Genomic DNA, 12134 nt, shown 5'->3' on the forward strand with positions numbered 1-12134 from the left:
TTGTGGATGTGATCTTAGGGATAAGAATTCATAAAAATCAACAAGAATTGGCGTTGTCACAGTCTCATTACATTGAAAAGGCACTTGATAAGTTCAAGTATTTGGATTTCGGTATTTCCAAGACTCCATTAGACGTGAGCTTTGCACTTCAAATGAATGTAGATGAAAGTGACTCATAGTTGGAATAGATAAGGAAGTTGAAAAGTTTGATGTATATCATGATTTTTATGTGACCGGATATAGAATATGTTATTAGTAAATTGAGTCGGTACACGCGTAATCCCAATCAAACTCATGGGATGGTAATGAAAAAGGTTTTGGGATATTTAAAATATACTCAAAACTTATACTTTGCATTATAACAAATATCATGCGGTAATTGAAAGATATAGTGATGCAAATTGAATCACCGAATTGAATGAAATAAAATCCATGAGTGGATATGTATTTACTTTAGGTGGAGGCCAAGACTCTTGAAAATCATCTAAATAGACATATATTGTCTACTCTATAATGGAATTTAAGTTTGTCGCATTATATAAAGCCGGTGAAGAAGTTGAATGGCCCTAAAATTTCTTGAAAGATATTCTTTATTGGATCAAACCTTTGGTACCAGTATGTATACACTATGATAGTCAAGCAGCGATGGGTAGGGCGACAAGGATGATGTACAACAATAAATCTCGTCATATAAGATGGAGACATAATGCCATTAGAGAACTACTCTCTAGTGGAATTATCAATGTTGACTATGTGAAGTCAAAGGATAGTATGTCAGATTCACTTATAAAAGGCCTATCAAGAGAGGAAATTGAAAGATTATCGAAGGTAATGAATTTACGGCCTAGGGCAAGTCAGTATGCTGGTAACTCTACCTAGTAGACTGGAGATCCCAAGAGTTAGGTTCAAGGAGATCAAATAAAGTTGTGAATGACGGTTCAACATTATCAATATACTCAACTCATTCTCATAATGAAGACAATAGTCAAGAAACAAAGATAATTCTTATGGGTTGAAGCTTTTTAATGGTTTCTAAATTTAGCTGACTTGACCAAATAATTTGATCTATAGGATTAAATGTTTAAGAATCACCTATGTGAAGATGAAGTGGAATCCGCTTCAAGGAGAATGTTAGTAAATACCTATTCTCTAAGCTCTTATGAAACCAAGACGTGTTCATGGCTTAAATGAACAAAATCGTGAGAACCATAAACGGTAAAAGGTTGGTTGTGTGACTTGTGTTATCTAGGTGTATATTAAAGTTTGACGGTTCAAAGATATCATATCTACCGATTGACCGAGTACATCCGATGCATGATAACTATGGAAAGTTCAAAGAAAAACCTACTTATCCAGATGCAATTAGTCTTTGGTTATTGATCACACACTTATCCATAAATTTTTTGATAATATAGCCATTACTCATTCATGTGGGGGATTGTTAGATTCGTAAGAGGTGTGAATGAAAAATGTATAGGTGTCATCAAGAGAAAGGATGCAATTTAAATAGACACATTTTCGATTTGGATGGTTATGACTTTTTCAATGGGTTGCACCTTTTCCGAAGAGTTGAACCTTTATGAAGGGGTGCACTTTTCTGAACCAACACTTTGATGGCTATAAATACCTAAATTTTTCTCAGGTAAAGACATGATTTTGAGTTGAAAAACAATCTTCTTCTTCTTGTAAAAACTCTTGTGTGATCATCAAACTGTTGAGTGAGTTTGGAGTTTCTAAAAATTTGAGGTACCGCTATTTTAAGAAAGTGAATCATTTTATCTTAAGAGGAAAGATTTCATTAACCTCGGGTATTTGAGGAGAATAAATTTCTTAGACACCGTGAATTCAGTGGACTTGATTATAAACTTTTCTACTTCATCTTTATTACTTAAATACTTCATTTTGATAGTTAATTTGATTATTCATTTAAACTACTGTTTGAAATTGTTGAAACTTCATTGTAATTCTTGAAATAGTTTCTGAACTTAATGTTGAAGTTCGTATTGAAATATATAGATTTTATACCCGAAAGTAACACAACCCCATACCAAAGTGCATTTCTATTAATACAACTCACATCACATGTAACAGTATTGTGGCTTCCAACTTATTTTTTACAGAGCTCAAAAATAATTTTAAAAATCTAATGTAATAGAGTAGCAATTAGCAAGAACATTGCAACGTGACAGAGGAACACCCCACCCACCACCATCACCACCCACACACACCCAAAAAAAAAAAAAAAAAGGAAAGAAAGAAAAAAAAGTTGGCGGCAATTGCAACAAATTAAACAGGCTTTTAACTAATTAACTACATTCAAACAATTACTCACTTGACACATACTCACTCCGCCTCAAAATAATTGATATGTTTATTAAAAACATTTATCTCAAAATAGGTGTCAATTTCAAAAATCAAGAATGCATTAATTATTCATTTCCAGCTGTATTTTAGTTTGCAGCTGATTTTAAAGAAATAGAGTGTAATAGTAGCAAGAAGAAAAGACACGTGGCAGAGGCAGTTAAAAAAAGAATTGGCGCCAATTGCAACAAATTAAACCGAACTTATAACTAACTAATTAACTAACAACTATATATACATAATGTTGCTCCTCACATAACAATCCCAAATCCCATTTTAGAGAAAAGAAAATTCTCTATCGATCAATTCATTGATTCATCATGTTGGTGAGATTGATAAACTTGAAGAGGAGAATGGACCAACTGATGTACTACTATTTGGCTGATGTTCGTCGAATTGCTATGTTCCATCGACAGAACGGATGGGCCATGAGAGCATTGAGGCTGCTCAGCTGGATTGTTGTCTTCCTTGCTCTCCTCTGTGCCGCCAATCTCTTCCTCTGGTTCATCATTAATGGTATCTTTCAATTTCTTGGCTTTCGTTATGATGATCTTCTGTCTTCATTTTGGTCCAAGAAAAGTTCATTTTTGTTTTTTTGGCTTTCATTACGACGATCTTCTCTGTTCATTTTTGGTACAAGAAAAGCTTTCAATTTTGATTTTTCGATTTTTTGTTTGTTATTTTCTTGTGTTCCATTGTCAGTAGATTGTGATAGTTGTTTATTTTTTAATTATGATGAATTGCTGATGATCTTGTTTGTTCTTTCTCTTAATCTTTTATATTTTCTTGAGTTTCAACTTTCAATATCAATTTGTGAACTAAGATCCAAAAGCGCTCAACGTTCTTCTTTGTTCTTTCTTGTTGAAAAGATTTAACTAGTACTTCCTCGGTTCACTTTGATTTGTTCACGTTTACTCTCTGAACATTATGGGGTTTGGTTAATGTTAGCCTGTTTCTGAATGATTCCGATGTTGATCTTATAAAGAAACAGAGAAAACTGATTTTGCATTCAAGTTATGGTTATAACCATCTTTGATCACCTGTATTTCTGTTTCTGCTGATTTGGTGATATTAAACTTATAAACAGTCAGGAGTTTAATTATACTGTACTAACTTAACTTACTGTTGTTGTTGAACAGCAAAATCGATAATTGGAAGTGGAATTGGATTTTGAAGTAGACGTGCAAGAGTAAATGCTTTTTTCAACAACGATCCATGGATGAAAAACAACACCATTGTCGCTGTTTCAACTGCAGTGAAGCCAATCCATGTAATTGAGTATCATGTGAATCAAACTCAGCTAATGATGGGAAGTGGAAAAGGAAGAGTAACTGGTTTCATCGACAATCCATGGACTAAAGTGAAGCCAATCCATGTGATTGAATATGTGAACAACACTGATTCTGGTATGCATCCTTCTTAAGAATTGCGTCTTCAATTTTTGCTTTCATTATTATGATCATCTTCTTTGTTCATTTTGGTCGAAGAATAACTTTCAGTTTTTAGTTCATAGTTCTTTCTTTTTGGTTTGTTAATTTTTGTTGATTTGAAGATCTTAGGTCTTATAATTTTCTTGAGTTTCAATGCTTCTCTGTTCTTTCTAATCGAAAAGATTTACTAGTACTCCTTCTGTTCATTTTTACTTGTCGTGTTTCTTTTACAAAGTATAATCTTTTACTCTGCGAACATTATGGGGTTTTCTGATTTTGCATTCAAATTATGGTTAATATTGCTCTCATTTTTTGTTCTTTTTCTGTTAATTTCTTCTTGTTAATATTTTTGTTGAACAATGAAATTGATGGGAAGTGAAAAGGGAACAGTAACTGCTTTCATTGACAATTCATGGACTGAAAACGATACCAATTTTGCTGTTTCAAATGTGAAAACTGCAGTGAAGCCAATCCGTGCTATTGAATATGTGAATGAACCTCAGCTAATGATGGGAAGCAGAAAAGGCAGAGTAATTGCTTTCATCGACAATCCATGGACTGAAAACGATACCATTTTTTCTGTGAAAACTACTGTGAAGCCAATCCATCTGATTATGTGAACAACACTGGCTCTGGTGCAGCAAACGAACAATCGATCTGGTCCAAGTAATGAATGCTGAAATTGTTCATGAAATAAAACAGTAGTAGTCTACTTACAGCGTTATGCTACTTGTGTTAGAATAGTTATTTCTTAAAGTGATTTTTACTACTATAAATGAGCTAGTATCAAACTGAGAAATACATCTATGGTTTTGCACTAGAATTCTGCATATCTGATTCTTTGTACTAATAGGACTACTGATGATACAACAAGTATACTGAAGACAAAGTCTTGCTATTTCTTTTGGCAACTATGTAAACAACTGACTTTTGAAGTGAAGTGTGTTTGAGGTTTATTATGAGGTAGAACCCACATTTTGATGTTTGATTTGACAGGCCTTAAGAAACAACTAATAAAATTTTCTCCTTTCCACTTTGAACATTGCATATCCCTTAAGAATTTTGAACTTTGCATATCCCTTAAGAATAATGATTGATATGACTATTTTATTATAATATGTATATTAATTTGATGTTTATTATTAAGAGTTGAAAAATGAGTTGAGAAATAAGTAACACGTTAAAAGTGACAAATAAAAATGAATAGAAGAAGTAATAGTTCTATTATATTATTACAAAAAGTCATCTATATATGAAAAAATAAATAGTAATTAATAAGAATGATAAAATAAGTTTAAAATGGTAAGTTTCTCTTGCTTTTCTATAGTAAACAAATAAAGTTAGTACATTTTTTTTTTAAATCAGAGTTAATAACTCAAATGGTCAGTGAACTTACGGGAGGTGACTATTCATGATATGGAGCAGTTACAACTTACGGAGGACATGACCCTTGATAGCAAGGTGTGGAGGACGCGGATTAGGGTAGAGGATTAGGGGGTGGGAGTGCGTCAGTAACAATTAGGGAGCGTTCTTTTGTGTCTATAGTTTTTATGCTTGGTGCTGTGTGATGTCTATGATTTAGGGGAGATAGTTCTTATATTTATCTTGTGGTTACAGTATTACCTTGTTACTAGCGGGGTTAGTTTATTTTGCACTTATCTTTTATGATTGTTATAATGTTATCGGTTCTAAGCCAGTGTCTATCGAAAACAGTCTCTCTACTTCACCTGAGGTAGTGGTATGGTCTGCGTACACTTTACCCATCGCAAACCCCTACTATGTGGGAATACACTGAGTATGTTGGTGGTGATGGTGGTGGTCAGTGAACTTACGATTTTTTTCTTAGAAAGTCACTCAACTTTATTTCTTACTTCAAAAGACACTCAATTTAGGATTGTTCTCTCAGAAAGTCAATCAACTTTGAGTTCCACTTCAAAAGTCACTTAAGTATGAATATTTTACTTATAAAGTCACTCAACCTATTTAATTATTTATTTTAATTAAAATTTACTAAATTAAAATTTTATTTAAAACCAAAATTCTAAAAAAACTAAAAAAATATTTGAAACATATTATTACATATTCTAATGTTTACTTTATATTTAACCCTTTTAAATTTTAAAGCAGTAGGCCACAACATATATCATATACCTTCATGATGTGCTCATATAAGAAAGATTCTGTATGTTATTTTACCTGTAAGTGTTCAACATACACTATTTTCTTAAATATCAGACACACATTTATCGATATTTTTATGAAATCTAAATATTATATTTTCAGTGTCCTAATTTATATAACACTTTCTATTTTAGTCGATCTAAAAAAAATAACTCATTTCTATATATAGTTCTCTGGATGTTTAAAAAAGAATAACATATTTTATTTTTTTAGTCCATTTCAAAAATAATAACCCATTCTTTTTTCAACAGCATTTTAGTTTCAACTTTCCCATGTGACATGTATAAACCCACACGATTAAAGAACATTTTGGTACATTTGTGATAACTTTAATTTAAGATCACAAATTTCAAAAGTCTTTTTTATTTTCTTAAATTTCGTGCTAAGTCAAAATTTGTCTTTTTTCGAAAACAAAGAGAGTAACAATTTAATTTTAAAATATCAATTTATCATTAATATCATGATTCCTAGCCACACAAATTGAGGTGACAATTGGCGGGTTGGGTCAAATTTGGACAAATCAAAACAGGTCAAGACTCAATCCGATCCAAATTTGTTTGGGTCAAAATAGGTTTGGTAACGGGCTATAATGGGTTATAACTTAACCTGTCCCATTCTTACTAAATTTTAATTGTTCATTTTGTTCTTTTATAAATTTTTATTACCGAATAAAATTATTTTTTTTATTATGATTATATATAAGTGCATATAAAAATATAATTTTAATATAACTTTACTGGGTTATCAGTTTAACTAAAACATTAAAATCGAAAATAGAACCGATAGTTTAAAAAAAAAAAAAAATTTACAAAACAGTTAAAAAATCATTAACTCAATAACTCAATATCAATAAACCAATAATATTGTTATTGGTTCAATAATTGGTCTTTACGCACCCCTAATGACAACTGAAAAAAAAGGAATGAAGGGCATATTTTAGATCATATATTTGAAAAATCTCCTCATATTTCTTAAATTTCATCCCAGTGAAACCAAATCATATAAATTGGGATGAAGAAATTAGTGTATAATTGGTTACATATGCGATGCAATTTGTATAACTGAAAGCCATTAACCAACTGAATTTTATTTGCCGCCATTTCCAACAGAAAGAAGAGTTTATTATTAACTAACTGAATTTCATCCCCCTTGAGATTCCGTTCTGTATATTTTACATAAGAAACCGCTCATATTTCGTCCACCTTCAGAGATTCCAAATTTATTACAGTAGAAGAAAAGCTCAAGAACCAACAAGTTTTATTCTTTGGCTTATAATCCATGGCGGACATTCAGAGGTGCAGGGTCTTCGTTGTCGCCGTTCTGTTCATCCTCTACGTGTTGATCTTCTTCATTCGTCGTAAGTATATCCTCCTCACCAATTTCATTTTCTATCTTTTCTTTTTTGCCAGTTTCATACATGAGGTCTTTATTTCTCTTCTCCATTCTGGTTGAATTATTTCTTCTTCTTTTTTTCCAGTTTTTCGCTGTTCTTTTTAGACTTTCATACGTGGGGTTTTTCTCTGTTCATTCCTGTTGAATTTCATTTTCGATTTTTTCAAGTTTCATACATGGAGTATTTCTTTGTTCACTCGAGTTGAAATTTTTATTCAGTTTTGTGCAATTTGTTTTACTCTTTCTTGAGTTTCATACATGGAGTATTTCTCTGTTTTGGTTGAGTTTATTTTCATTTTTGTACTCTTTGTGGTTCGATTTTCTCGAGTCTCATACATGGTGTCTTTCTGTGTTCACTCTTATTGAGGTTTGTATTAAGTGCGTTTTCGATTTCCTCGAGCTTCATACATGGAATTTTTTCTCTGTTCATTCTGGTGGCATTTCGTTTCAGTTTTGTTCCCTTCATTTTTCGACTTTCATACATGGTGTCTTTCTTTGTTCATTCTGGTTGAATTTTTTTTTTTCAGTTTCATACATGGGATCTTTATTTGTTTATTCGAGTTGAATTTCTTTTACAGTTTTGTGCTTTTCGTGGTTCGATTTTCTCGAGTTTCATACATGGGTTTTTCTCTGTTCATTCCGGTTGAATTTCTTTTCAGTTTTGGGATCTTTCTTTTTCGATTTTTCGAGTTTCATGCATGTGTCTTTCTCTGTTCATGGTTGAATTTATTTTCACTTTGTGCTTTCTTGTTTGGTTATTTGTGATTTGTGCTTCGAAAGTTATGGTGATCACCTTTGATTTGAATGTTTTTTACAGTGAGAATGGTAATCAGAAACGGAAGAACTATCGACACAGACGAAATGGTGATCAGAAAAGGAAGAACTATTGACACAGACGAAACTCAATTTGATCTTTTGTTTCTGCAATCATTACCAATGGAGAAAACACAGTATGAAGCTCCAGCTGATGAACCACTGAAATCTCTGAATCAAAGTCGATATCATCTCGTCTCTTTGGCATCAGCAAATCCACCATCAGTTTCACCACCACCGCTCTCAACCACGGCCGATGACACCACATATCCACCACCACCACCACCACCATCATCGCTGCCACTCTCTACCACGGCAATGTCACCACCACCACCTCCGCCACTATCACTGTCGCAGCGACAAATCCAAGAACAGCAACTGACAGCCATCTTAGAGGCATTAATTGGAGCAGGAGATTTCGTGGGGTGGGCGAATTTGTTATCCTCAGCAGACTTATCGTCTCTCCCTGTCGCTGCTACATTCTTCATCCCTGGAAATGATGCCATGTCAAATCATCTTGGTGTACAAAACTTAGACCCGTTATTAATCCCTTATCACATAATCCCACAACGCCTTACTTTCACCGATCTCCTACAGTTCAAACCAAACACTCATATCCCAACTCTCTTGCCTTCCAAATTCCTCATCGTTACAAGCAATTCGTTATCCAATTTCACCATCGATGGGTCTTTAATCACTTACCCTGATCTTTACGTAAATCCTGCTTTCACAGTTCATGGTGTTGATAAAATTCTTGAATACACTGTTTACAGTACTGATCCACCTATTAACAACACTGTACCTGATGTTGCTGCTCCTAGTCCACCATCAAAGCCGAAATCTGTGTTGCCAGCAGTTTTTCCTGCAGGAGGAGTAAGGGGTTTTGTTGATAGTGCTGATTCAAATACTCCATTGGCCATTGAGAAGTTGATGATATTTTCTGTTCTTTTGGGTGTTAGTAGTAGTATCTTTTGGCTGTAGTAAGAACTTTACATTACATTGTGAGATAAAGAGAATAAAATAATGAGGGAACTGGTTCCATTACTTAGTATTTTTGGGATCAGTAAATGGTTTTCTGATATGATGTATTCATGAAGAAATGAAAAAGTTTTGCAAGATTGGAAATTTAGACTTAATTCTGTTTTGCTTAATTGCATATTTGTGTTGTCATATGTGTTCTTTAGCAAACAAATGAAGTTTTGTGGATTTGATTTGTGTATTCTCAAAGTTAATAATAGTATTAATAAGTAAAACCTTTTGCAAGTTCACAAGAGTATGTTGTGCTTATGGAAACCCTTTAATTTTTAATTTTTTTTGTCTCCAAGAAACAAATACTATTTGTTGAAATAACAAATCAACAACCACGCAAAAGTACCCATGTGACAATCAATTTTGAAGTTTAAAATTTAGCATTTTACTTGGAATGATTTTAAAGTTTGGTAAGTGAATATTAAATTAAACCGGCCTTTGAAATTTGATTTTTTTTCAGGAAGAATGGTCAAGCTCTAGCTAAATATCCAAGAGACCTGAGAGAGAAAATTGAAGGAAAGGTGCCATTTAAGTCTTGAATGAAGGATTGGTGACATTGACCAACTTAAAGGTCAAACATAATTAGGAAATTTGATTAAATTAATTGTGGACTTGATTAATATTTTTAAAATTTTCTAATCTTTTAAAAAATACAAATCACCCCACACCTCACTCCTCTCCAAATGATCAACGGTCTCCCCCCCCCCCCCCCCCCCCCCCCCCACGTTTTCACAAATTCCTCGTTCAATCTCCGGCAACTTTAACCTCCGACAAAAAATAGTTGAGTGAGTTCCTTTTCGACTTTAAACCATCAATTGACGTGATCGAGTGCTCTCCGGTGACAACAACTTCGAGTTCTTCGTCGTTCCATTTCTTCTTTCACACATAAAAATTATGTTTTTTTATTTATGAAGAAAAAGAAGAACTTGAGCCAACTTCTCTTTTATTATTAGTTAACAATTTCAATATTTCTTGCTTAAATTTTAAATGTGGACTGAAGAAAACCCTAATTTTTGACATTTTTTCTCTACTCTTTCCGGTGTGAAATATATTTTTTTATTGTTATTGTAGTTCTTGTTGTCGAACTGTTGATTCAATTTGTTGGTGTCTGTTAAGTTTTTTGAAGTTTAATTTTTGTTGTTTGTGTTTTTACAAATGCAAAACAACAATGTTTGTGATTTTGGGTCGCCGTTGATGTTATTAATGTGTGTGTTGTAGTGGTGTTGTTGGGTTCATTTGTTATTTTTTTGGGTAAAAATTGTGTATTTGATATTAAATGGTGATAGTGTTGTTGTTTTATTAAACCAAATCCTGGTACCTTATTTTTACAATAGATGAATCATCTTATGAAATAGATGAACCCCATAATGCAACAAAAGAACCATCTGATGCAACAGATGAAAATGTGATGCAACAATGAAAATCTGATGCAACAGATGAATAATCTAATATATCATTCATCTGTTGCGACAAACGACTCTTCTATTTGGAAGAAACCTAAACAATATTGACAGTTTATAACAGCTCCAACAGATAACTCCTTTGGCAACAGATGAGTGATATGTTTTTATTGTTTCCAACAGATTTCTCATCCGGTGCAACAAGTTGGTTATATGTTGCAATAGATAACCTACCTGGTGCAACAGACAAGTGATCTAGTTTAATTATTTCCAACGGATTACTCATCCATTGCAATAGGCTAGTTATATATTGTAATAGATAACCTACCTGGTGCAACAGAGGAGTAATCTATTTCAACAGATGAGTGAACTTTTTTTTATTGATTCTATTGGATTACTCATTTGTTGTAATAGGTTGGTTATATGTTGTGACAGGTAACATACTTGGTGCAACAAACCAGTTATCTATTTCAACAGATGAGTGATCTATTTTTATTGTTGCAATAAATTACTCATCCATTGCAACAAATTTGTTATATGTTGTAACAGATAATCTACCTGGTACAACAGATGTGTGATCTATTGGAACTGTTATTTTACCATTGTCGATGTCAGATATACTGTTATCCTTTTTTAACGATGCATTAATTAATTATAATCTATTTTATGTTCCTATTATTTTTAGATTATATATGGCTCCCAAAAGAAAAATCAAGTTCAAGTAAAGGAACAAGTGAAGCAGCTAGGCTATACCACTGTATGAGCTTGCTTTACAAGCGTTGTCTCAATCAAAAGCAGAAGATAATGAACATGGGGAGGAGGAATGTTTCAAAAAGATGATCCAAATGCTAATAGCCCTTCCACCTAAGAGTTGGTCAAAAACTTCAGCATTGAAAGTTATCCTAAGATAATACAGTGCAATGGTGCCACAAATTTAACGGGTAATTTCATGGTTAAGTCAGCTATGGAAAAATATTTTGACTCTTTCAGAAAAATTCTTTGAGAACAAAATTTGGAAGCTTATTTCAGGGATAGCTGCTTTGGGCAATATCTTGATTTGCCGAAAGACTGCAATGCTCGTTTCTAATTAAAAATGGTATATGATCTTCCCAAGCATAGGTTTATGTATAAAATTAAAGTTAAGATGGATGATGTGTGGATAAATTATTGTGGTATGCCTGTTTGTTTTGATTGGAAGGAGTTTGCCATAGTTGATGGATTAAAATGTTATCCCCCTTCTCCTTCTCAAGTTATACCTATTCTACCCAAAAAAACACCCCGCACACCCCACAAAGGCAAAGGCAATTTGAGTAATCGTGATGACCTGGTGTCCTTTGTTGGTGTAAGCTTCAAAAACATAAATTTTATAGAAGCGTTGAAAGGTAAAAGACTTTCAAAGAAGCACAAGCAATCATTATGCTTGGTTTGGTTTGTACATAATATTTTTTGGGTGAGAGACATTAACAACAACATACCACTTGTTTTGATAAAGCTCTCCGAGGATCTTGAGGTATTTAACAGCTATCCT

At 33.0% G+C, this 12134-nt stretch overlaps 1 protein-coding gene across 1 annotated transcript; it reads left to right on the plus strand.

Annotated features, from left to right (window-relative positions):
- The first annotated feature begins 7035 nt into the window (after window positions 1-7035).
- LOC107847097 (COPII coat assembly protein sec16-like) lies at window positions 7036-9204 on the plus strand. The gene is made up of 2 exons (XM_016691338.2): window positions 7036-7329; window positions 8182-9204. Exons 1-2 carry the CDS (start codon window positions 7251-7253, stop codon window positions 9156-9158), a joined length of 1056 nt encoding a protein of 351 aa, XP_016546824.1. The 5' UTR covers window positions 7036-7250; the 3' UTR covers window positions 9159-9204.
- The last annotated feature ends 2930 nt before the right edge of the window (window positions 9205-12134 follow it).

The sequence above is a fragment of the Capsicum annuum genome, chromosome 11, assembly GCF_002878395.1.
Source record: "Capsicum annuum cultivar UCD-10X-F1 chromosome 11, UCD10Xv1.1, whole genome shotgun sequence".
Lineage (NCBI taxonomy): Eukaryota > Viridiplantae > Streptophyta > Magnoliopsida > Solanales > Solanaceae > Capsicum > Capsicum annuum.